The sequence below is a fragment of the Haliotis cracherodii genome, unplaced genomic scaffold (genome assembly GCF_022045235.1).
Source record: "Haliotis cracherodii isolate W230 unplaced genomic scaffold, xgHalCrac1.p SCAF_10, whole genome shotgun sequence".
Taxonomy (NCBI): domain Eukaryota; kingdom Metazoa; phylum Mollusca; class Gastropoda; order Lepetellida; family Haliotidae; genus Haliotis; species Haliotis cracherodii.
This window is the reverse complement of record NW_027266265.1, coordinates 563,070-590,506: the sequence shown is the minus strand read 5'-3', so window position 1 is coordinate 590,506 and position 27,437 is coordinate 563,070. Positions and strand designations below refer to the sequence as shown.

Genomic DNA, 27,437 nt, shown 5'->3' with positions numbered 1-27,437 from the left:
TGAACACTGACTGGTTACCCGTGATCTATGAAGATTTCGACAAAGGGCGCATGTTAATTAATTTCCTCAGCCTAAAGAAACAGACAAAAAGAACGATGCAAGCTCATCGGATAACCCTACACTTGTGTATTTGTTGTCATTCACTTGAAGCTCAGTTAATGAATTTATTACAGGTATGATTAGTGGTAGCACCACTCCGATTACCTGACAAAGGTTCCCATTTAGCATTTCTTGTATCTGGGGTAATTATTCAATCTAAATCCATGTTTGAGTGAGATGAAATGTGTATTATGTGATATGCACGTGGCAGCCCAGTGATCAGTTGATTTACTTTTTTACTTAATTCCTCTCCATCAAAGGATCACTGTTATCTTGCACAGTGGCAATGTCAAAAGTAAGTATTTATATGTGTAGGTTTACTAAAGCAAACGGAATACACTTACATGGGCGTGAAGTGCCAATGTAATAACATCATATTTTGTTGAAAGGATTAACCGATAATACGTTGATTGATTGCTCAATGTTATCTAACTCAGGGAATTTATTTCAAGAATCGTGGACATCATAAAAATAGTTGTCACGTGGGCTATCTCAGGTGACCAATGAGACTTGAATCCTATGTTAAACCCCCGAAACAAACTTAGTGATCAGTTGAGAAACGAACACGAGTTAATATCCCGAAACTATTTACAAAGATACGTGACATCGAACAAGTTTCCTTGTGCAGCTTCCTTTGTGTGGATATCTACAGATACATTTCTCAAAAAAGGTAATTGCCTAAAATTATACATATAACTTTGGTCGGTTGTAATTACGATATTTGCATTTTGTTCTCATTCATTTGCTGTAGCATTGAACAGAATCAGTCTTATCACTCTACGTCTTGGTTGGGAAGTTCTTCGATGCGTGATAGACGTTGTTTTCACAAGTCTTTTCCTTTGTAAGTGTGTACATGCTACAGTCAATGTATAAAATGTGATTCACTCAGGCAATTTATGTAATGTGTAAATAGTTCAGTCATTTTACAAATGTCCATTTGTTTAACAGATTGACTAAAAATGATAAAGACGTTCAAAGGGGCTTAAAACATCACAATGGACTAATTATGCTTGGACAAGAAGCCAAAACTAGAGAAATGTACTTCGTTTTCTTTTAGTCCTATCATTTTCAGTTACTGGGTGATGAAATTAAAACATAAAAATGTTTGGAATTCCTTATCATAATAACATAAATGGGCAGATTTTTCAGTCAATTTGTAAAATAACTGAATATTTAGGCGTTTAATAAAGTACCCAAGTGAACATTTTACACATTTTGACTATAAGATATACACATGATAAATTAAGCAATGCTCAGGAGAAATATTTACTTTGTGTTTCAAGTCAAAATAGTGTGAACGAAAATCGCACAATTACCAAGCAAGTGACTTATCAAAACTTCGTCACCATTACCGATGCTACCCACAAAGATACTTACATTTCCTTATTATTATTCCTAAGACAAAATCGTATTTCATTTTGTTGATTAATTTGACCAAGCGCCCTTATACTATCAACATAAGCCACAAATGCGCTTACGAATGGCGCAGTACAGGTTGCGAACTAATCTAAATTTTTGCTATCCGGGTACTCACGGGGTGTGTGTGTGTGTGTGTGTGTGTGTGTGGGTGGGGTGGGGGTGGGGGGGTGTGTGTGTGTGTGTGTGTGTGGTGGGGGGGGTGAGGTTGGGGGGGGGGGGGGGGGGGGTTATAACAAAGGCAACAACCAGTCCCGGGGAATTGCTGTAGATCAGTTGACAAGGGTTAGGGTTAGGGTTGCGTCACAAGTCCATTATACCCATTATGTCTTCACATTCAACAGCAAATACCTGTCTCTACACCATGTTGTAAACTGATCCATGTCTTCTTTGTAGTTTTGTTATGATGGTTCGTTCTCAGCAAGCTCAAAATCGGTCCGGTGCATCTTAATGTCAACAGTGTGTCACCAAGCTGTTAACTGACATGTCTTTAGTCTGGCTGGCTATAGTCTGTTTCAGGTAATGTCTATGAAGTGACCATACGCATTAGAATGAAGATATAATTGACAGATCATGTTTTGAAATAATATTTTATTTCATCGTAATTTTCTTCTGTCGTTCTCGGTATAATGTCGACTGGGCAGAATACGAAGATGAGCAAAACATTTGTCGAAACATGCACTCCTATATAAATGTTATATCGTGGAGCAGAGTAGGAAAGTGCGGAGTGGATGGGAAAATGTTACTGGCACTCAAGTCGGGGTGTTCTGACTTTGCCAGTAGCTATTGTTCTAGTTTAAAAGTCAGTAGCCCGTGATAATCCCTACAACAATGGGGAGTAACACTATAGACGGTTTCATTTTCACTGACTGACTATAGCCAGACTACAGCCTGTCTAGATAGATATAACACAAACAATGTATGTAGTAGTATAGGTTTTTATTAATTATTAATGAAAAGTTACATTTATGTACAGATGTACAAATTTTCAAGACAATATAATACAGTAGTTTGTATTGATACAAAAAATGTACGTAGTAGTATAGGTTTTTATTAATTATTAATTACAAATTCCATTTATGTTCAGATGTACAAATTTTCAAGAAAATTTAATACAATATAGCTTGCAAAATTTATGTCTGGCTACAGCAAAATCACTTAGAGTCCGACAAGGTGAGATACAGCATCACCATACTCGATGGGAGATTTAACACCAGCTGCGAGCAGTCTATTCTCTCTGTCTAGTTTGTCTTCCAGGTGGCGGTACTTCTTCTTCCTTGGTCTCAGTGTGCCACCGTTATGTAACTGCACTTCTGTAAAGTTTTGTTCATTCTTGATCCAAAGCACTTCACTTTCAAACCAATGCCCACACAGACACACACTCACCTAGAAGGCCAACAAACACATAAACATAGACACGACCAAAATCCAAACACGAAAATTTGCTACACCCGCATCCAAACCACTCCTCCCTACACCACACCCAAACACCATCCCACAAACAAACACCACACCCTTAAACGACAGCTCTGTCTGGGGCCCCTACCGAGAAACCGCACCCACCTCACACACACAAGCAGCCACTCAACAAACCACGAACCCTCCCACATCTCACATAGCCAAAACATCAACCCCCGCATGAAAACCAAACCACAAAACGACCGCCACAACACGACCCTCATCCAAGCACCCTACAGCCCACATGGCAACAACACTCCCCCACAAACAAGCACAACAACAAAACACAAACACTGAGAAATCCACAGCTACACCCATCCCGCAAACACCTCTACAACCCTCCACATCACATGCCTCCCCTATGGAAACTCAAAGAGCTAAACCTAATCTAACCGATGACGAAGATTTCTCCACTACTGAGGAAACAATAGACACTACTCCAACTAAAACAAACCAAACTTCCCTCTCAGTCCCAAAAAGGAAAAAAAACTAAACCACAAAACTCCCCAACCAGCCAACACCCAAAACCTAAATAACCTCACCTTACTCCTAGCATTCATGCATAGTCAAAACTCACCAAAAGCTAGCATGAAATCCTAATACTTACCGAATCCCTTAGTGGACTGCAAGCCCTCCAAAACAAAAATAACAAAAAACCGACCTAAATTAATAAATCAAATACTTAAAAGCTCCAACGACCTAACTAAGGCAGTCAAACGAATAACATTCTTATGGATCCCCGCCAACGTAGGAATATACCGTAATGAAAACGCCGATAAAGCAGCTAAACTATCACTCAAAATCCCAGAAATAAGCTTAAACTTACCCATCTCAAAATCAGAAATTAAAAGTGTAAACAAGCAAAAAATCACCAAAAAATGGCATAACCTATATCTAAACTCAAATAGCCAAATCAAAAAAGTACTCAGCAAACCACTAACCAAACCAAAAATTCTCCATCCATAAAAAAAATCGACAGAGTAATCACTAAACTCCAAACAGGACACACCAACCTAAATAACCAGCTAAAAAAAATTATAAAAAACACACTACAGGTAACTGCCCACACTGCAAACAACTAGAAACCCCAGAACACGCACTCATCCACTGCACACACTACCTCACACATCGAACCGGATTACAACCCACCCTCGATCTAAACAAGGCTCTCACTCTAGAAGCAATACTAAACCCACAAAATAAACTAGAAAACGTCAAGGCCTTAGGCGTATTCTTAATCAAAACGGAACTAATAAAACGCATCTAAAAACAAAATAATCTACCAAATCAAAATCAAATAAACAAACAAACATATACCATACGCAGCTCCCTTAGTTCTCCTCCCAAACCCCATCGGCATCTATTCCAAATCTCAAAATTCCCAAATTCTATATAAGCAACCCCTAAAGCCCCCTCTTAGGGTTGCTCACACCACTTTCGCCCCTTTCGGAAACACATTAAATGGCCTGGCCGGGCCCGTGTGCGAAATACGCATCAGTCGGAAAGCGCACGTTAAATCTCCAAAGTAAGTAAGTAAGTAAGTACCCTCATTCATGGCATATTTCAAAATTCCGAATTTGTTCTCCAAATTAAGTAAGCAACCCTAAAAAGCCCCACCTAGGCTGTTATCCATAAAATTGTGTCTACCTTGTGATGATATCGTGATTTTAGCCGGTCCTGAAGAGGACGTTAATCTTCTCTTGGTTATAGTAAATTCCTGGTGGTGTGGAAACAAGATGGTTATCAACCAGAATATTTTTATTATTCTTTTGGGAGTGCCCTCTACCCCAAGAACAAATGGGAATGTTGTATGTGGACAACATGTTCTAGAGGTCACATACAGCTGCAAGCTGCATCACCAGCTGTTCACAGAACTGTGAAACTATGACAAAAGCTGCTTCAGAATCCGGCCACAGAGCACTGGGTCACCAGACAGCTCAGTTCAATGTACTGGAAGAAATGCCTTTTAACATTAACGGCAAGTCATGCGACACTGTGTCCTGGTGGGTATTGCGATACAGCACCGGGAAGATTGCCCACTAATTCATGTTAAACCAACACAGGATCCATGTTTTCTGCAAGTGGATATTTGCGAATGTCATAGTGCTGACACGACACGTGTTAATAACTGTCAAAGCGCTTCTAAAATTACAACACATACTTTACATCTATAGACTAGTATTATATCTACCTGTATAACACTTTAGTGTCTCATATTGCGGTAGCAAACACGGTGCTCAAAGTGAAGCCCTTTCCCCTCTACATTCTCTCTATCAGAAGTGTTTGGCTTGTGTTGGGTCCGACTTGGCCCGGGCGGTCAAAATCTACTTTAAACACACAGATCTATCTTCAAATGTGTTTACATCTATAGATTAGTGTTATATCTACCTATATACCACTTTATAATGTCACAGTGTATAATTTAAAGAAACCTGGTCCATTAAAGTCAAGCATTTTTACAGGATTTTCTAAAGGAAATCTATGTCAGAAGTGTTCGGCCCGACTTGGCCCGGCTGTCAAAATCTACTTAAACCTCACAGATGTTTCATCAAATGGATTCACATCTATAGATGAGTATTATATCTACCTATATACCACTTTATAGTGTCTCAGATAGCTGTACTTAAAGAATAAAGGGGCTCAAAGCGAAGCCCTTTTCCCTCTACATTCTCATCATAGTCTCTATCAGAAGTGTTTGGCTTGTGTTGGGTCCGACATAGAAGTCAGAATTGAACAAAGTATGTATTTCATCTTCAACAGTTACAGTTTTTATGATTGGGGACAGGGCTGTTTGAACTGGGTTGGTGACACACCCACATCTGAACTGGGTCAAACACTTAGCTGAATAGTCAGGCCAACACGGAGGTACATCGGTCCATATAGATGAACACGCCCAGTGGAGTCAGTTACTGTGCAGGGTGCACTAGGTAAAACATGGCGTCAAGGACCAAGCAGTGGATAGTGCTCGTCGTGGCCTTTGTGGTTGCAGCGGTCGTTATTCATGATAGATATACACCCTATACCAACGTTGGATACCAAAAGGACAGTATCATCCAAATGATTTCAACAGAAGGTAACACCATGTTTGCTTAACATAAGACCAATATCATACCAGGTTTTACACGGCAGTTACATCAATAGTTATCCCACTGAGTCATTTATTTATTCAATCGCTACACATTGTAACTTGGCAAGAAATATTCCTATGATAAGGATGATAACAAAGGTTATTGGTGTGATCAGGCCCGAGGGGTTTGTTCTCCCTGCAGTGTTTTGCAATAACCTTGAAATACAGCCAGGTAGCTGTGGCGGGTGAACAGGATAACAGGGGATGAACGTGGCCTTTAGGGGAACTGGGGTCGTTTTTCATGAGAGAAATGTATTTATTTATTTTACTTGTTTATAACTTTAAAAAAATCACTGTTGTATGTTTATAGGCAGACGATCCACAGCATAATCCAATTGAATTTAATAGTTTAACAATACTTCAAACACATTCCACAAGTTGACACGTATTAATTTAATACCATACCATTAACAGCCTACATTTAGAATTCAGGGGTCCGTTCCACAAAGCTGCCGTAGCGCTGTGGTGATCGTAACTCTCATACGATAACATAGACTTACAACTGTCGTTGCGCTACGAATGCTTTGTAGGACGGGCCTTGCACCACGAAGTTTGCAAACACGTCACAATACCGTATGAAGTAATTTGTGGAATTTTGTTGCAAGATCCACCGCGGCGAAACAATGCCCTATGACATCAGCCAAGCGATGGGGGGGGGGGGGGGGGGGGGGGGGGGTGGTAATCGCGCGTCCCTACGCTCCTGTCTGTGATCTGTCATATACACATTGCAATGTCATTGAATAAGCAATGGGATGTTGGGAGTTTTCTACATGTATTAGTGAAATTTGTTCCCGCAGTACACAAGCACGCGCTTTGGTATTACACAATGTGTAATACAGCTGTGTGTTTATTAAGCGGATGATCTCTTCACGGGCAAGTAATAAATACCCAATACCAATGGTGGATACCAACAGGCCAGTATTATCTAGTATCGACTCGATCCGTGTCTGGGCTGACAGTGACAGTCCACAGCAATCTATGAATTTACCTTATTGTCTATTTGTCCTATCTTTATGATCAACTTTAAATTATCAGCCAATTGATCAATGGTGACGAAAACTAAAACAGGTTCATTAACAACTTAGGAAATTTCTCCCGTCGCGTTGATCGTGTCGGCCATTTTGACGTCATGTACTTGATGTAAATGTATTACGACGCGCTCTCATTGGGACTGACATACTGAGGTTGCTCTTAACAAAACTTTCTCAACTAATGGTGCTATTTGAATACATGTGTTGTATCAGATGTTGTGTATACATACGCTCACCTCTCTTTTTGAGGAACTATTGTATTCCGTGATACAGCTGGTTGTTGTTTGGCTGTCAGTGTAAACTTTAAGTCACACGTACTAAATACAACTGAGTTTAGATCTCGGCCTACATCCTTTGAGGCAAAAAACTGTCATAAAAAATTACAAGAATTGACTTTCACTTTGTACGAGTGAGGGCCAAACTGGAAGAACTCGGAGCTTGCGTAAGTAAACCACCACGTGATATTCATACCCGTTACATTGGAGTGCAGTGACCCACTAGCGGATATATTCATCACACTTACGCAAAACAAATCTCCTATTCCATAAATAAAATGAAAAATTGTATTGTACGTGGTGTCTTTCGTTGATTCATTACAAGCATAAATGTGCAACTGAAGTAGTCAGAAACGTTCTGAAATCAACTTGTTTGTTTGTTTTTATGGGGTTTTTTCATTGTAACCAAGAGAAGTAGTCGGAAAAGCCGATATGAAAACGTTGTTGTCGCTGTACGTGATGTTGTGTCACACAGGACGGAAACTTTGACAATTACAGTTGAATTTACCAAATCATTGAAATGTATCTGTTTTCTAATTCCATAACCCTTCTCACGATCCCCTTCTCAGGCATATTCTAAAAATATGCAGCCATTGTATGTCTCAAAATAGAAGACAATGCTACACAGTGTAATATCCGAATTTGGTTTTGTTTACATTTCAAACATGTGTAGTTTTCCCAGCACAGCGTTCGTTTTCACATTAATTTAGTTCGCCTGAGTTCATCTGGACAGTCTGTCTGTACTGGTGACAAAGACCATTTAGCATTTGATTCTAAAACGTATGAGGAATTAATGGATTTATGTATCGCAGATGAGTTTGAAAAATTCGTGACGTAATTAGCATCTCATAATCGGAATACGTGGACGTGATTATGTCAACACTGTCCAATATGGCGGATAGTTACTTCGGCATTCGTGTTTGCACATTTTCCAAAACATTGTAACGTTATCGGCGACGTTTGATAATGATCATTAGTGACTCGATAAAAAAACATACTTCAGAGAGATCACCGAAATGCTATTTTTTGAAATTTAATTCAAATTTTAAATATTCAATATTTCGACTGCAGAATACACACTAAATAACGTGTGAATGGTGATTTAGTAATGTGTCAAAAATGGAGAGATTTACGATGCTCCTAATTTTCAGAGGTCATTTTCAGTCATTTTCCTTTGCCTAAAATGAGGTTAAATAACATCACAGGACAGGGAATATTATTTGTGTGTAACAGGAGTGGTTTAGGTGAATGAATCACTAAACGCAGGTTTATTTGTTGATGACAGTTGTTTAATACAGTAGTATAAATAACAGGGGCCCTGTGAAAAGAGTTAAAATATGCACAATACCTACACATCAGACATTTGCTTTACTGGGACACACCTGAACATATATATATATATATATATCATAATTACATCAATATGTTTACATCCTTAGGTACATACAAGAACCCTAAAGTATATATTCTAATCACTCACCTCATCATATAGACATACATGTGCAGTTAAGTGCAGAACTTTAATTTAAAGGTAAATAGTTCCAGTCTATCAATAATATCCTCAATATCCTTAGTTACGCAATAAGTTAAGTAATATCAACATGAAAATGCTAGTTAAGATTATCTATTATAAACATACTTACATACTTAAAGTATTTAAGCAAATTTAGCCTAACTTCATTTACTTGAATATGATGACTGATATGATATATATTTATCACACCTAACAATATAAGTACTATTAAAAGAAGTTAAGAAACCATACATATGCACCTTAACAAACCCTTCAAGGCGCTAAATACGAACACATACATGTACAATTCAAACAAACTAACCTGTGACAGTTGATTGAATTATTTCAGCGATGAACTGAGAGCTTGTCTCCATACATAGTCAAATACAAGTGTAAACTGAATGAAACCTTGAGTGAAAAAGGAACGTTGATTTATTGTCCGACATTTCCGAGCCTCACGGTCGTGGTAAGCAGGGCAGAGAATAGATTTTTTCCCCTCGGGGATTCCCCATGAAAAGTAGTTCCGGTCAAAAATCGTGCAAAAGGTGAAGTTTATACTTTGTGGACGTCGCTTTTCGAATATTGTTGAAACATGAACGGGTCATGTGATTAGCAAATAAACCCTCAAAGCATCGGAAATACTTACACTTCAAAATAAGAACATATTTATGCAATCACTTCACAATCTAACGTTATGGTGCTACACTGGTTGTCAAAGCAAACGAGTTAAAAGACCGCCATCACCGAAACACCACGGCAAGAAATAATCCCATGGTAAGGATGAGAACAAAGGTTATGTAGGTAAACAATTTCCCGAATGCTGCCATTGGTAAGTGGCCAAATATAAGACAATGCCAAGGACATGTTCCAACAAAATTCAATTGATTTATTCATAACAGAACTTGTGAAAATTTTCAGGAATTCTCTATGAAGGCTCGTACAGAGTATGTATTCATTTTGTAGGGAAGTTGAAAGTACTTGGCAGTTATTGTTGCACGAGTGAAGGTTGTGGTGTGTGTAGAAACTCAGTGTGCCTTGACCGATTAAAATATCTGGTTTTGAATCTGTAGGTGAAACATATTTAATCTCGATACAAAATCACACAATCACATCAGGTGCCTGGACATCGAACGAATGTTTCACTACCGTGGTACAGACAGTCGATGTCCCAGCAGCGCCCCACCGTTCATACACATATATCAGTGTAAGTAATTGAGACTATCCATGTTTTCATTCTGTTCCCCGAAATCTAAATACTTATAATATGATCATAACGTGTGTTTCCCATGTCACTTTTTCAGAGGCCATACTTGTCACATTATTCTCAGATATATGACGGAAAGTCCTAAAGTAATTCCCCGTCACGGGATAAGCAACTCACCAGTGTGTCATACTTGCAAATGCATTTCGTGTGTGACTTTTTTGTGAACTTTGCAACAGAATGTGTGGACTTTGAATGAGGTGTCTGTTATATCATCTGATTCGTCTGCTACATTTATCCTATAGTCTAATTTCTACAATAGTGTTCAGAGTGTTTTGAGAAAGAGGATTAATTGTGTGCTGTACCATGGAGTTTGCTGGAGTCTGTATTAGTGTTTGGAGGATATCGCATTCATACTGGTCAAGCACCTTCCAATGGGATTACCCCAGTTTTGTTAGCCCCAAAAGGTAACGACACAAGCTGAAAACAGAGACACGAGCTCTTGACTATGGATCCACGTTTTGCTTACGTGGGTCAGAGCGTGACTGGAGACTGGATGGACAACGAAACTCGACTGTGATGAAATGCTTGATGGTTCGCTGGTTATTTAGAACATGCTTTATCACAAGGAGCATTCGTTCATTCTTCAACATGAACAAACTTACGGATGCATTACCCCATGCAAGATCAGGGCGTCGATGTCAGAGGGAGTGAACACAAACTGTATTCATCACTGTGACAGAAGAGGCACCGGCACCTCGCCACGTGTGGAGGTACAATGCATTCCGGCGGGGCTACGATTAAACCATTCGTGATCGTTCCTGGCGAATGGAGGGCTGACGGGTTATGGAAGGAGGGGGTGGTGTAGACTGACATCTAGTCTCTGAAATGAACATATTTAACAGAAAAAAACAGTTAAATTATAGTGATAATAAAAAGAAGCCCAGAGACTTTCTTCTTTTTCAGATACTTCCTGATACTGCAGTAAACTAGACTTGGCAAACATTATCGACTTGCATGTGCTGTATTTTTATATAATTGTTTCAGGGTCTGTATAACAGACTAGGAGTGTTGGTGTCTCGTATCAGAGAGATACGAAGTGTTGATAGATAGGTTTTAAGACTCACATAATCCACTGATACACTTTTGCCCACGATGTTATCCACAAACTTCTCCGCAGCAGCTATGACGTCATCGTTCGAGTCGAAATGGGTTCCGGCTTGAATTGTCTTCGTGTTTGTTTGTTTGTTGTTTAACGCCACATTCAGTAAAATTCTAGCTACATGACCGCCGTCTGTTAATAATCGAGTCTGGACAAGACAGTCTAGTGATTGACATCATGAGCATCTATCTACATGGGATACGAAAACATGCATCAACCAAGCCAGCGAGCCTGACCACCCGATCCCGTTAGTCACAAGCATAGTCACCTTTTCCGGCAAGCGTGGGTTGCTGAAGACCTATTCAACCCCGGATGTTCACGTGACCGGACACACCATCTGCGGTCTGTGTGGGAACAGGTGGACAGATGGAGCCAAACCAGAAGATATGTGCCGACTCACCCTCATGGTATCAGTAGCAATGCCGTGCCATCCTTTTTCCTAACTAAGATCCACATTACCCACAAAGCCTTCCCTCCCACACGTTTCTGTCACAAAACCACCCAGCGATTTATTTAATACCCTGTCAGTCCTGAGTCGTATTCCTTTCGGCCATATCAGCTCATTCCTTTCCACTCAGGATCCTGTTGATAACGGTCGGCTGTGCCAAAAGGGCGTCCTGACCAGTGCCCGTAAACTGAAGTCACGAGACGCCATGGTTACCCGTAACTTCCGTAAGTGTCCGTTCATTTCCGTAGCCGTTAAGACATGGGTAAATGAAAGTAATTTTGAAGCCAATTTAACAGTGTGGATGTAGCTCAGTCGGTTAGCTTGTCGGCCTAACAATCCGGTGGCGTGTTCAAGACTCACTATAATTGGTCACTTGTCCCCAGGAGAAGTTACGGTGCTAAATCCTGAGGGTCATCCTTTTAACACGGATATTTAAAACACCAACGACAGAGAATAATACTTTTCTGTCGAAACATTCCACAGGGCCTGAAAGAAAAGTATATGAATGGGCCATTGAAATCAGTGATGACACCAGGTGTTCGCGGGTAAGCATGTCCCGCTCTACCGGTGGAACCCACCACGCATTAATTTTCATTACAATATATCAGTGAGTCATCAGTGATTATTGAACCGATGACTTGTTTTCCAGTGGAAAATCAGCTGCAAAACCGACAACAGAACAGAAAAACTGGGAAGGATCCCTTAAGGATAACGGAGTGGTGGCAAGCCTCGTCCCTCTTGAAGTGGTAGGTATAGAGGTCAGGTGAAATGGGGTTTAACGTTGCGCTTATTGCCCTTATTTAGCGATTTGTATGCACGTGTGTGTGTGTGTGTTTGTGTGTGGCTGCTTGTACTAGTCCAGACTAATGCCGAGTTTGTAGTGCTAGCCCACTGAGATACCATGCTGCAGTTTAACATACCCCACACAGTATGCTGACTCGAACCGACCAGTCTTTGTTTTAGCCCCTTAATTCGGGGCGCCAGGCAGGGTAATACTAAGTACCATCTTTTAGTTTGTTTGTTTGTTGTTTAACGCCGCACTCAGCAATATTCCAGCTGTATGGCGGCGGTCTGTAAATAATTGAGTCTAGACTAGACAATCAAGTAATTGAAAACATGAGCATCGTTCCACGCAATTGGCATGCCATGCATTTACCAAGTCAGCGAGCCTGACCACCCGGTCCCGTTAGTCGCCTTTTACGACAAGCATGTGTTGCTGAAGACCTTTTCTACCACGGATCTTCACTGGTAAGTACCATCTTTTAACGTCTATATGTATGACGCGGACGGGTATCGAACCCCGGACCTTCGGCTTTCTGGGCGAACGCTCCACCACAAGGCCACGGAGGCTGTCGGTATGCATAGAATGAGACATTAGTGCTGCGTAATAGTGGCAAGCCTCGTCCCTCATAGGTGCAGAGTGAGACATTAGTGCTGCGTAATAGTGGCAAGCCTCGTCCCTCATAGGTGCAGAGTGAGACATTAGTGCTGCGTAATAGTGGCAAGCCTCGTCCCTCCTAGGTGCAGAGTGAGACATTAGTGCTGCGTAATAGTGGCAAGCCTCGTCCCTCCTAGGTGCAGAGTGAGACATTAGTGCTGCGTAATAGTGGCAAGCCTCGTCCCTCCTAGGTGCAGAGTGAGACATTAGTGCTGCGTAATAGTGGCAAGCCTCGTCCCTCCTAGGTGCAGAGTGAGACATTAGTGCTGCGTAATAGTGGCAAGCCTCGTCCCTCCTAGGTGCAGAGTGAGACATTAGTGCTGCGTAATAGCGGCAAGCCTCGTCCCTCCTAGGTGCAGAGTGAGACATTAGTGCTGCGTAATAGTGGCAAGCCTCGTCCCTCATAGGTGCAGAGTGAGACATTAGGTGGCAAACAAACAAACAAACAAACACTACTGACTGTTGACTACTAAATCAGATTCTTTTTATCTTCACTTATATGTTATAAGCGTATGACGTAATGTGTGTCAAACTTTAAATATAGCGTCAGAATGTAATATATTGGATGTCGGATGATGCTTTCAATTTTAATTAGATCATAATTAACACGTGAACTCTTGTGGGGCCAAACAATATCAAATCTCCTCAAAAATAACCACAGGCCATCTATGTGAGAAAAGCCATCGAGTGAACGTTGTTTGTCGTACAATAAAACACTGCAAGGAGAATAAACTCGTTTATTTCGTATATGAGATATCACCATGATGCAGAACCTCCCTAAGCATGTTATTAAAATATGCTCATTAAAAATATTTACCCATATTCAAATAATGACTGACTACAATCCGACCTCAGCCATTTTGGACAAGTCCATGTTGTGAACAGGGGTGGGGTAGGGTCGGGGTGGGGGATGTTTTTATATATTTAAATTTGGTATTTACCGCATATTCTCACAATTCTCACGTTGACTATCTGTATCTTATCCACCAATGCCGATTGTCATATCTCAGATTGGAATCTGTAGTTTATACTAGTCTGTATGTCACAGATTGGATTGTGCAGTTTGTATTGAAATTGTTTGGCTTTATTGCATAAAGTAGACAGGCGCTCCCTTGTATGTAAGTGACAGGCGCTCCCTTGTATGTGAGTGACAGGCGCTCCCTTGTAAGTGAGTGACAGGCGCTCCCTTGTATGTGAGTGACAGGCGCTCCCTTGTATGTGAGTGACAGGCGCTCCCTTGTATGCGAGTGACAGGCGCTCCCTTGTATGTAAGTGACAGGCGCTCCCTTGTATGTGAGTGACAGGCGCTCCCTTGTATGTCAGTGACAGGCGCTCCCTTGTATGCGAGTGACAGGCGCTCCCTTGTATGTGAGTGACAGGCGCTCCCTTGTATGTGAGTGACAGGCGCTCCCTTGTATGTGAGTGACAGGCGCTCCCTTGTATGTGAGTGACAGGCGCTCCCTTGTATGCGACTGACAGGCGCTCCCTTGTATGCGAGTGACAGGCGCTCCCTTGTATGTGAGTGACAGGCGCTCCCTTGTATGTGAGTGACAGGCGCTCCCTTGTATGTAAGTGACAGGCGCTCCCTTGTATGTGAGTGACAGTCGCTCCCTTGTAAGTGAGTGACAGGCGCTCCCTTGTATGTGAGTGACAGGCGCTCCCTTGTATGCGAGTGACAGGCGCTCCCTTGTATGTAAGTGACAGGCGCTCCCTTGTATGTGAGTGACAGGCGCTCCCTTGTATGTGAGTGACAGGCGCTCCCTTGTATGTGAGTGACAGGCGCTCCCTTGTATGCGAGTGACAGGCGCTCCCTTGTATGCGAGTGACAGGCGCTCCCTTGTATGCGAGTGACAGGCGCTCCCTTGTATGCGAGTGACAGGCGCTCCCTTGTATGCGAGTGACAGGCGCTCCCTTGTATGCGAGTGACAGGCGCTCCCTTGTATGTGAGTGACAGGCGCTCCCTTGTAAGTGAGTGACAGGCGCTCCCTTGTATGTAAGTGACAGGCTACCTGTGTGTTGCTCACCCGTGTTGTTGATGTTGTTGCTGTTGCAGGGACTGGGAGAAGCCACCGGAGTATCTGTGTGGGGAGATGGTGAAAAAAGGCAACTGGCACGTCTGCATGGACAAACTATTTAATATCAAGCCACCTTGTCTCGTGTATTCATTTGGGTGAGAAACAGCATATCCTTACAAATATTCCGTGGACGCAATGTGTGCGTGTGTGTGTGTGTGTGTGTGTGTGTGTGTATGTGTGCGTGTGTATGTGTATGCGTGTATATGTGTGTTATTGAGTGTATGTGTGTTTGTTTGTGTGTGCGTGTATATGTGTTTTGTGTATATGTGTTCGTGTGCGCGCGACTATGTGTGTGTGCGTTTGCGTGTATAATTGTGTGTGTATGTATGTGTTTTTGTGTGTACATGTGTGTATGTGTATGTGTATGTATGCGTTTGCCCGTGTATGGGCGCGTGTGTGCGTGTATGCGCGCGTGTGTGTGCGTGTATGCGCGCGTGTGTGTGTGGGTGTGGGTATGCGTGTGTGTGTGTGTGTGTGTGTGTGTGTGTGTGTGTGTGTGTGTGTGTGTGTGTGTGTGCGTGCGTGCGTGCGTGTATGCGTGTGTGTGTGTGTGCGTGTGCGTGTGTGTATGCGTGTGTGTGTGTCTGTGTGTATCGGTGTAGTCGTACCACTAATGAATGCAAGTATGATAGTTGTGAAACACCATTAATATAGTCTTGGTTCTCAGGCACCGCCCGCATCATCAAAAAGTCCTTTCGTTTTTATTTCCATTAATATAAAAATAAAAATCTTCACATATTCCGCGTCCCGAATACATGACCACGGCAGTGAAATGCTACAATACTTAAGAACAACGTGATTTCGCCGAAATTATTGTAAACAAAATTCTAGCTTGAACATCAATAAAACATATCCACCGCCCGCCCACACTATATTTTCAAAACCCATTGCCTGAGAACCAATTCTTTAATGTTTTAAGCCTAAATATAAGCTCTATACATTCATTTTGCACTGACTATACTTCTATACTGTTACGGGCGACACAATGTCTCAAATAACAAAAGGAAGGACCCCACTCATTCACCATTAGGAATATTTATTTATTACCAAAACCGATATTCAATACAGAAACTCCACCAATCGGACACAGTTAGGATCCCGGTCACAAACATTCCGATCACAGTTCCATTAGCCAACGACACATTGTTTCAGTCTAACTCAAATAACAGTTCCATTAGCCAACGACACATTGTTTCAGTCTAACTCAAATCACAGTTCCATTAGCCAACGACACATTGTTTCAGTCTAAATCAAATCACAGTTCCATTAGCCAACGACACATTGTTTCAGTCTAACTCAAATCACAGTTCCATTAGCCAACGACACATTCTGCTGCTTATAAGTAAAGAAATTCGTTTTGCAACACAGTGGAGGGCAGTGTTAATGTATCGACCCAAGCATTTCTTTCGTGATAGACTCAACATAGATAAATGCTTATGATGAAACACAGGGACTTCAGTCCACCAGTAGAAATATCGACCCAGTTCAAGTAAATTGTCAATGCAAGGCAACCCTTAACATCCAGATGGGATACATATATTCAATGTAAACATCTTTGTTAAGGAACAACTTCCCTCTGACCATATAAATAAAATGTTTCATGTTGTGTTTTGAAACCTTTACAGTATCTGGAACGACTTTTCGTTTGATGACGCGATGGGGAGACTTGGCTGTGAAGTTCACTCTTTTGATCCAAGGTAGGACTGATTACCTGAGACATATAACGAGGATATTTAATGCTTGGGAACTAGCATGGGTTGCTGGGTACCAACTCGAACCCGGTATCTTCACGGGGAGACAGAAATGGGTTGCTGGGTACCAATTCTAACCCGGTATCTCCACGGAGAGACTGGCATGGGTTGCTGGGTACCAATTCTAACCCGGTATCTGTACGGGGTTTCGGTTTGCAAGGTTTGATCGTTGTCATAATATTTAATAAACAACAATAAACAACATGTTGTTTCAGTATTGGAAAGAAGTCCCACAACAGGAGTGACAACGTCCACTTCCACGATATTGGCCTCTCCGGGACGGATGACGACATGTTTGTCCCTACTAAAAACATCTACGTTAACAAGACAACGACATGGAAGGTCCGACGTCTCGGTACTATCAAGGCGATGCTGGGACACGCCGATGTGAGTTCACTTGGGATCACCTCCAGTTTATGCAGGTTGTACCCGTCTCACTTTTTTAAGGTGCAGGTGTGTTCTGTCCGTCTGTGATCTGTTCGTGTGTGTTCCGCACGGGTGTGTTCTGGCCGGGTGTGCTCTGCTCCGGTGTGTTCTGACCGGATGTGTTCTGGCCGGGTATGTTCTGGCCGGGTTGTTCTGACCGGATGTGTTCTGGCCGGGTATGTTCTGGCCGGGGGTGTTCTGACCAAGCATGCTCTGGACGGGTATGTTCTGGCCAGGTATGTTCTGACCGGGTATGTTCTGGCCAGGTATGTTCTAACCGGGTGTGTTCTGGCCGGATGTGTTCTAAGTAGGTGTGTTCTGACCGGATGTGTTCTGGCCCTGTGTTCTGTTGGGGTATGTCCTTGTCGGGTGTGTTCTGACGGGTTATGTTCTGGCAGGGTATATTCTGTCCAGGTATGCTCTGTTTGTCGTGTTCTGGCAGAGTGTGTTCTGTTGGGGTATGTTCTGATTGGTGTGTTCTGGCCGGGTACGTTTTGGCCGTGTGTGTTCTGTTCGGGTGTGTCCTGGCCCGGTATATTCTGTTGGGGTATGTTCAGTCCGGTTGTGTTCTGGTCTGGTGTGTTCTGTTGGGGTGTGTTCTGATCGGGTGTGTTCTGTTGGGGGTGTGTTCTTTTCGGGTGTGTTTTGTCCGGGTGTGTCCTGGCCCGGTATGTTCTGTTGGGGTATGTTCAGTCCGGTTGTGTTCTGGTCTGGTATGTTCTGTTGGGGTGTGTTCTGATCGGGTGTGTTCTTTTGGGGTGTGTTCTTTTGGTGTGTGTTCTTTTCGGGTGTGTTTTGTCCGGGTGTGTCCTGGGTAGATGTGTTCTGGTCGAGTGTGTTCTGTTCGGGTGGGCTTTGGTCAGGTGTGTTCTGGCAGGGTGTGTTCTGGCCGATTTTGATCTTGCGGAGTGTATTCTAGCTTGGTATGTTCTGGCCAGATGTGTTCTGGCCGGGTTTGTTCTGACCGGTTGTGTTCTCACCGGTTGACTTCTGGCCAGATGTGTTCTGACCTGGTGTATTCTGGTAGAATGTGTTCTGGCCGGTTGTTTTCTGGCCAGGTGTGTTCTGGGTAGGTGTGTTCTGGCCGGATATGTTCTGGCTGAGTGTGTTCTGACGGGGTGTGTTCTGACCGGGTCTGTTCTGAGTAGGTGTGTTCTGAATAGGTGTGTTCTGGACGTGTGTGTTCTGTTTGGGTGTGTTCTTTTTGGGTGTGTTTTGTCCGGGTGTGTCCTGGGTAGATGTGTTCTGGTGGGGTGTGTTCTGTTCGGGTGTGTTCTGGTCAGGTGTGTTCTGGCCGAGTGTGTTCTGGCCGGGTATGATTGATGTGTTCTGGCTGGGTGTGTTCTGGGTAGGTAAATTCTGATCGTGTATGTTCTGACCGTGTGTGTTCTGACTGTTCACGTGTGTGCTCTGACCTAGTATGTTCTGGTCGGGTGTGTTCTGGCCAGGTGTGTTCTGGGTAGGTGTGTTCTGGCCGGATATGTTCTGGCTGAGTGTTTTCTGGTCAGGTGTGTCCTGGCCGGATGTGTTCTGGCTGGGTGTGTTCTGGCCGGGTGTGTTCTGAATAGGTGTGTCCTGGCCGGATGTGTTCTGGCTGGGTGTGTTCTGACGGGGTGTGTTCTGAATAGGTGTGTTCTGGCTGTGTGTGTTCTTTTTGGGGTGTGTTCTTTTCGGGTGTGTTTTGTCCGGGTGTGTCCTTGGTAGAGGTGTTCTGGTGGGGTGTGTTCTGTTCGGGTGTGTTCTGGTCAGGTGTGTTCTGACCGAGTGTGTTCTGGCCGGGTGTGTTCTGGCCGATTTTGATCTTGCGGAGTGTGTTCTAGCTTGGTATGTTCTGACCGGTTGTGTTCTGACCGGTTGTGTTCTCACCGGGTGACTTCTGGCCAGATGTGTTCTGACCTGGTGTGTTCTGGCAGAGTGTGTTCTGGCCGGATGTGTTCTGCCAGATGTGTTCTGGCCGGGTGTGTTCTGACCGGGTGTGTTCTGAGTAGGTGTGTTCTGTTCGGCTTATGTCCTGGTTGGGTGTGTTCTAAAGGGGTATGTTCGGGCCAGGTATGCTCTGATTGATGTGTTCTGGCTGCGTGTGTTCTGGGTAGGTGTGTTCTGACCGTGAATGTTCTGACCGTGTGTGTTCTGACTGTTCACGTATGTGCTCTGACCGGGTATGTTCTGGCCGGGTGTGTTCTGGGTAGGTGTGTCCTGGCCGGATATGTTCTGGCTGGGTGTGTTCTGGCCGGGTGTGTTCTGGCCGGGTGTGTTCTGGCCGGATGTGTTCTGGCCGGATGTGTTCTGGCCGGATGTGTTCTGGCCGGGTGTGTTCTGGCCGGGTGTGTTCTGGCCGGGTGTGTTCTGGGTAGGTGTGTTCTGACCGTGTGTGTTCTGACTGTGCACCTGTGTGCTCTGACCGAGTGTGTTCTGGCCGGTTGTGTTCTGGCCAGGTGTGTTCTGGCTGGGTGTGTCCTGGCCGGATATGTTCTGGCTGAGTGTGTTCTGGTCAGGTGTGTCCTGGCCGGATGTGTTCTGACTGAGTGTGTTCTGGTCGGGTGTATTCTGGGTGGGTGTGTTCTGCTCGCGTGTGTTGTGGCCGGGTGTGTGCTAGCTGGGTGGGTATTTTCAGGTTATGTAAACAAATCACGGAACGAAAAGAAAGGTATAGCTCTGTATGAAAGAAGATTCCAGGGGCGAGGCATATAATGGGCGATGTCGCATATCAATGAGGTCAGCACATTCACATTGAACCATGTTTTGTCTCTGCATCGCGCGCAGTTTACATAAACCGAGTATGCAAACATGGTTATTTCAACATTAAAGGAGACTTTAAGAATATAGGCTGTTTCAAAATACAGTGAAAATGATATTAACAAGATAGAGAGTTTAAATACTGATCTTACCGCGAGTCATACACTATTTCCTGAAACACTTTTCATGAAAATTAAGAGAAAAAAAATTTCCTTGGCAACTTATATCATAATTGAAAAAGTTTGACTCTTTGAAAAGTATCATTATTGACCTCGAGGATACGATTAGAGATAATTTTCAAAACATTGATTGTTGAGAAAACTCTCGAAACAAAATTGAATTCTCATTTCTAAAGGAAGAAGAAATTAAAGGAATATTTGTTGGAAATCGAATAAAATGGTGCGATGAAGGAGAAAGGGCAAGACAATATTTTTGACATTTGGAAAATCGGAACTTTACGAATAAACATGGACAATATCATTATTTTAATAGAAGGTCTCACTGCCCACATATTAGACGAACCAATTATAATGGATGAAATTGAAATGCTAAATTTACCATGAAGTACAATAAGAGCACGCTATAGATGGCTTCCCTGTAGAAGTTTTCAAGTATGTTTAGAAAGAAAGATTTTCAGATGTATTAAAGACACTTACATATGTGAAGAATTCGCTTACTACTTCGATCAATAAAGGCGTCATTACTTGTGTTCCAAAGATCTAGAATACAGAACAGGAGACAGATCTAAATATTAAACGTCATTGTATACTGTAACTGTACAGTGGAACTCCGCGTATCCGGACCGAGGGAAACTGGAAACCTCGCCTATCGGACACTAGTTGAAATGTGAAATGAAATAAACACTGCATACAATGGTTCTTTTATCCAGAAATTCTGTTTCCGGGTCAAGACAGTGGATTTCAAATACCATCCGTGGACAACAACCACGCTTGGTTAGCAACTAAAGCCCGACAGCCACCGCCCAAAGGGGCGGGTGTTAGTTTATTTAATTGTCACGTGTGGTACACGTGCTATGTCGGAATTAATATGCATTATCATGTCGTTAACCAATTATGGAGAGGTCTACAGTAAGCATGAAATATCTGATGTGTTTGATTTGGATAAAATAATTATGGAACCTCTGTGGCTTTAAAGATTCCGAGTTTGTCATACAAAGTTGGGTAAATAAGAAGATAAATCAATTTAAACACATGCAACGAAAATGGTTTTATGAATTTCCTGCAGTTTAATGACAACTATGCCATTGAAGGTACGTTTTTAGAGTTTAACAAATTGTTGATGAACATTCTTCCATCATGGAGGACATGGTTGAAACACGCCCACAATTTGACCCTCAACAAAGTAGGTGTTCTACGCTGATGTCTGACTCTACTATTAACATCGAATCAAAATAAAGGAGGAAGATAATTTAATGATATCTTAATTATAACTGGAAATGTACCCCATGTATGCTTTAAATGGCAGTTAACAGACAGTTTGGTCTGGATATATTTAATCACTATAGAAAACGCACAAGAGACACTAAATTTATAGAATTTCAGTATAAATTTATACATAAGATTATCTATACAAAGAAACAATTGTGTAAAATGAAACTTATTGATGATGATATTTGCTCTTTTTTTAAACACTCAAGTGAAAGTTTATTCCATGTTTATTTTGAATGTGATGTTATAAATGGTTTCTGGGGAGATCTGGAACAATTAAATCAGTCCCTTCAAGATGTTTCAGATTAAAGTATTTTTCATTCTGTTTGTTTTTAAAAAAAATATGAAATTACTTACTAACATATTACAGCTTGCTAAAAAACTTATTCACATATCAAGTATTAAAAGTATAAAAAAACATATGTTGAACCTTTCATTGGCTATCTATCATCTGTATACAAAGTCGAAAAATATATTGCAACAGAAACAGATATGGTACTTACTTACAGAAATTGAAGCAACTTACAGACTATATATACTATTACAACTGCTACAATGCGTGTCTATTGCCATGTAGCCAAATCTAATATCCACCTTACATGTACATCAGTGTGAGTGAGTGGATTGTGTTTAATGCCGCTTTTTACATTATACCAGTTTATCGCGGCGTGTCAGCTTAATGTGGGAGGAAAGCCCGAAGTGATGCAGGTCTCAGATGTTTATCACCTCGGTGAAACCCACGAGCACGGGTATGGTGCTGACAAACCTAGAAACATAATCCGGGCAAACCGGGACAATCATAGGTTTCTGGCGTGCCCAAGGGACGCAACCTTGCACAGCGAATTGCGGTGCCTTAGACGACTGGGCCACCCGTGCCTCCATATGTATATCAGATGTAAGATGTAAGTCTTGCGAAAGATGAGGTGAGGTGAAATGGGGTTTAACGTCGCGTCCAAGATTATTGCACTTATATAGCGACTTGCGTGTACGTGTGTGTGCCTGCTTGTACTAGTCCGGACTGATGCCGATTTATAGTGCTAGCTCACCGAGATACCATGCCGCAGTTTAACATGAATATCCCACTCAGACACAGTATACTGACTCCGAGCCGACCAGTCCTTGTTTTAGCCACTTAATGCCGAGCGCCAGACAGGGTAACAACAGGTACCATCTTTTAACGTCTTTTGGTATGACGCGGCCGGGGATCGAACCACTGACCTTACGCTCTCCGGGCGGACGCTCTACCACTAGACCACGGAGGCGGTCATTGGGAAATATAAATATATTCAAATGTAGCTTAAATTGAAAACTGTCGAACAGTAGCTTCAACCTTCTAATCCATAAAAAATAAGATGATGAGTGGTGCTAGATGCTGCTGCATAGGGATGTGCATCAGACGTCATTTTTGTCACTGGTGCGTCAAATTTCGAAATGTCCTCCAAATGTCGACTTTAAATATTTTGGAAAGGTTTACTGATGCCATGGATGCTATAACCTTGACCAAACAACTCCTGAGCTGAGTGAGTGAGTGAGTGAGAGTGTGAGTGTTTGTGTGTGTGTGTGCCCTGTGTCCTTGTCGCGTGTTTGTGTCCAGTGTTTATGCGTTGTTTGTTTGTGTACCGTCTGTGTGCGTTTGTGTCATGCGCGATGTATGTTTATGCCCTGAATGGTTATTCCCTGGGTGTCTATGCCCTGTATGTTTATTCCCTAGGTGTCTATGCCCTGTATGTTTATTCCCTAGGTGTCTATGCCCTGCAAGTTTATGCCCACTGAGTTAATGCCCTGAAGGTTTATGACCTGAATGTTTATACCATGCATGTTTTTAAGCTGTATGTTTATGCCCTGAATGTTTGTTCCGTATAAGTTTGTGCCCTGAATGTTAATTTACTGTATGTGTGAAGCACATTTCTTGAGTCCCCCGCCGTGATATTGCTGGAATATTGCTAAAAGCGGCGTAAAACCATACTCACTCACTCACTCACTCACTTATTTACTGTATGTTTATGCCTTGTATGTTTACACCCTGAACGTTTAAGCCCTGGGTGTTTAATTCTCTGCATGCATATTCCCTGTATGCATGTTCCCTGGGTGTTTGTGCCCTGGGCGTGGGAGACAACGTGTGATCCACTAGGCTACCACGCCGCCCCCTGTAATGTTACAAGAGTGTAACGGTCCATAGCCCCATGGCAAAGTACCACTATAAAACACTATACTGCACCGAGGTGCGTTTTCTTAGTGCGTGTCCATTCAGAATGTATGCCGAACTCTATATCTCAGATAATAAGGAGAGAGCACAACAACGATGTCTCTGTTAGGACACGTCAGGACAGCTGCGTCATGGGATGAGGAAGCTGCGTCATGGTATGGGAAGGTTGCGTCATGGGATGGGAAAACTGTTGTGTCATGGGATGAGAAAGCTGCGTCGTGTGATGGTGAAGACAGGGGAATAATAAGTCTCTAATACAGATTCCATTGGGTGTAAAAAGCCACAAAAGTGATGGAACCAATAATGTGTTGTTGCTCTGGGGTGCATACTTCTAATTGATGTGGATGTTTTTCTTCCAGAAGCACATCGATTACCTGAAGATGGACGTAGAGTCCAGTGAATGGCCGGCTCTGAAGGACGTTGTGAAATCGGACCTTCTCGCCACGGTCCGGCAGTTTGGTATTGAGTGGCACTTGTTCTCGGCCTATCCCAGCAAACACCAGTACGTCGGCTTCTATAAAACTGTCATGGCAATAAAGGAGACAGGGTTTCGCACTATCAGATCTGATTTCCACAAAAAGAACTTCCGAGAAAGAGGTTGGCGTCTCCAGGCAGATGTAAATTACGTAAATACGTTGTTTACAGATTTATGAATGTTGCACACTTGCTTCAATTCCTTGTATACAGATTTGTCACTGCCATTTCTTGCTTCTGTATACACTATTTAAACTCAGTCACGCCATTGCTTCAAAGGCACTTAAAAACTCCATTAATACTTTTTGGCCCGTAGGCTTTCAGTGTGGAAATGTATCATTTAGACACCGCCGTGTTGTCGGTGCGACTGAAACACTGACCACATGGGCTGGTCGGTGTTGATTGACTCCCGCAACAGACGCGCGATATTGCACATAATGTTCCCAACACTGACGCTAGCAATGTATTTGGGCGGGGAGAATGCACATCTCTGGTTGAACACACACCAGTTACATCTACCTATCTTTCTGTCTATCCATCCATCCATCTAACACATAGCATAGTGTCTCAATCTAACAATCGATCGCTCACATAGAACAGCACACACCAGATGTAATGCAGCATAATGCAACTCTCGTCCAAGCTGGTAACTGATTAATCTGAAACATAGCTGTGATTATGTGAGTGAGTGAGTATGGTTTTACGCCGCTTTTAGCAATATTCCAGCAATATCACGGCGAGGGACACCAGAAATGGGCTTAGCACATTGTAACCATGTCGGGAATTGAACCCGGGTGTTCGGCGTGACGAGCAAACACTTTAACCACAAGACTACCCCACTGCCCCGCTGTAATTATGTGTAACATATTGTTACATTACGATGAATATAAATATGATTGCATTCAACACCTTCGTAATTGACTGAATATCCTTGGTCGTTTGAAATCAACGATGTCTTCCAAGTTTATCTTGGATGAATTCAGTTGTACACAAACACATTCAGATCCACTTACAGGGGTGTTCCCTGCAGAGGGCACGTCTAAGGGTATCTTTTACAGGCGCTTCAGGGACTATGTTGTGTACTGAGAACATCCCCTGACTCGGCCACGCCAGCTATTTATGACAATTGTAAGAGATTGCATCCATAGATTCCAGCAGACGTTGGTAGACGGGCATAGCACGTAGTGAAATAATGTGCTCATTTTGTAATACCAATGACCTCGATGACGGGTATTGCTTGATGCCAATAATGGCATTTTGCAAATTGTAGAGGAATCCTGTATGACCACACTGACTGCCGATAACTATGTGGGATTAATCCTGTGAGTAACATTCACTCAGGATGTTTTCAAACCCACGGAATAAGATGTATTCGATGACCATCCGATGCCATCATCTGTTATTTTGGACAAATATTCTTCCAGGTCATTTAAATAACAAAAAAACAATTTTGGACAGAAAACTTCCTATAAACAAAACTTTTTTCTTTTTTGTAACTCTTAAAGATTATGGCAGAAAGAAATACGCCTAAAACCTGAACGTGGTTCTGAAAACAAACTGTTTGTTTCGAAATATTCGCCAATTATATTGCTAACAACTGACGCAACCAATTTTCCAATACAACTAGCTTGTAGCCAAACGAGTTCACATTTTTGCCCTCGTTCACTCGCGTAATAGACAGATTATTGTATCTCAGATATTTACAAATAGTTAATGACTGGATATATTCACTGGAGTGAGGAACATTTCTTGGACTGTGTCTGTTCTATTATTTGCTTCCAGTCAGTAAACTGTGCCTCACCAACGCATTTTGGGTAGCGGATTGAAATGAATGTGCGCGTGTTTTAACTGAATATTGTTTTACGTCAGAAGCATGTTGGTTGATGTTGGGTTAGTCTCTCCCAAGTCATCGTCGAGCAGGCGATGTTCATCTCTTCAGCATAACTCTTCAGTCCTATACGGACTGATTTCATGTGGGTGATGCACAATGTTCGGGTGTGGTATTCCATTGTGGTAAGGGACCGGCCACTTGATATTGGGGTGGTGGTAGGGGATGTGTGTGTGTGTGTGTGTGTGTGTGTGTGTGTGTGTGTGTGTGTGTGAGTGTGTGTGTGTGTGTGAGTGTGTGTGTGTGAGTGTGTGTGAGTGTGAGTGAGAGAGAGGGGGTGGGGAGGGGTACCTGGGAGTTTGTGTGGACAACAGATATGTTTCAGCTACATCAAGCAGATATCTTTTAATTAAAGCTGATGATCCTGAATATTCTTTTTTTCAAAACTCTGAAGCACAACAGTATTTTTTCAAGGATTTTCTAGGACAATGTCCCACCTCTACCCCCGAATATTAAGGGTCGGTCCCTATATCTGAATATTTTTGTTTTGTATGTAAACAGGTATTTGTGTGATATTAAAGGTGAAGTGAAATCTTTGCATCCTTTATCATTATAATTTCAAGAGCATTCATATTGCAGTACTTATTTTTCTGAAACACTCACAACGCTTATCAAACACAAACAAAAGCAGAGGTATCACGAAATATCCTTACCACGCTCTGTATATAACACATTTCAAGTATCAAACAGTTTGATTATTGTGATCAAACCAGTTATCCTCATAAAATATAAATTGTCAATACAAGAGAATAACCACTCTAGATTGTCAACCGAAACAGATTCCATTTGACGTAAAGGGCAAATAGCCGTGAACATTAAAAGAATGGACCACTGAAGGACAGTGATGACACCAGGTGTTCGCGAAATGTAACAATCAAACAACAACATCGAACCACTTCACCAACGACAATGTTGACACTTGTAGGCGGGTCAACCTGTAAATTAACAAAAGATCAGGTAAATATAACAAACGACTGAAAAAAGAACACTCTAACACACTTTTTTAAGTTTGTTTTTTTTCTAGCGATTTCATAGTGTAAGCACTTGTTGTTTTTTTTGTGCTACATGGTAGCTACGCCACTTGGCACGGTCGGCAGGTCGTCAGAGGTCACGCAATGCGCTGTGCAGAGTTGCGTCCCTTGGGCACGCAAAAAACACATGACTGTGGAATTGCAAGTTATTTCGCCACTGTATAAACTCAACAGCAAAGTCAGGCCCATTCAGAGGCGGATTAAGTATTTTCTAAAGTGTGCGTGCATGCATAC

At 42.4% G+C, this 27,437-nt stretch overlaps 1 protein-coding gene across 1 annotated transcript; it reads left to right on the top strand.

Moving 5' to 3' along the window:
* The first annotated feature begins 5,880 nt into the window (after nt 1-5,880).
* LOC139444777 (probable methyltransferase-like protein 24) lies at nt 5,881-26,665 on the top strand. The gene is made up of 6 exons (XM_071225730.1): nt 5,881-6,046; nt 12,380-12,476; nt 15,222-15,338; nt 16,869-16,940; nt 17,210-17,381; nt 24,170-26,665. The coding sequence occupies exons 1-6, from the start codon at nt 5,908-5,910 to the stop codon at nt 24,461-24,463; spliced, it is 891 nt and encodes a 296-aa protein (XP_071081831.1). The 5' UTR covers nt 5,881-5,907; the 3' UTR covers nt 24,464-26,665.
* The last annotated feature ends 772 nt before the right edge of the window (nt 26,666-27,437 follow it).

What these genes read in the sequence shown, in the direction of transcription:
- LOC139444777 (XM_071225730.1), top strand. Translation starts at nt 5,908, where the DNA reads ATGGCGTCAAGGACCAAGCAGTGGATAGTGCTCGTCGTGGCCTTTGTG. An exon ending in CCAAATGATTTCAACAGAAG is followed by an intron (nt 6,047 to 12,379) that starts GTAACACCATGT and finishes CTTGTTTTCCAG; the next exon opens with TGGAAAATCAGCTGCAAAAC. An exon ending in GCCTCGTCCCTCTTGAAGTG is followed by an intron (nt 12,477 to 15,221) that starts GTAGGTATAGAG and finishes TTGCTGTTGCAG; the next exon opens with GGACTGGGAGAAGCCACCGG.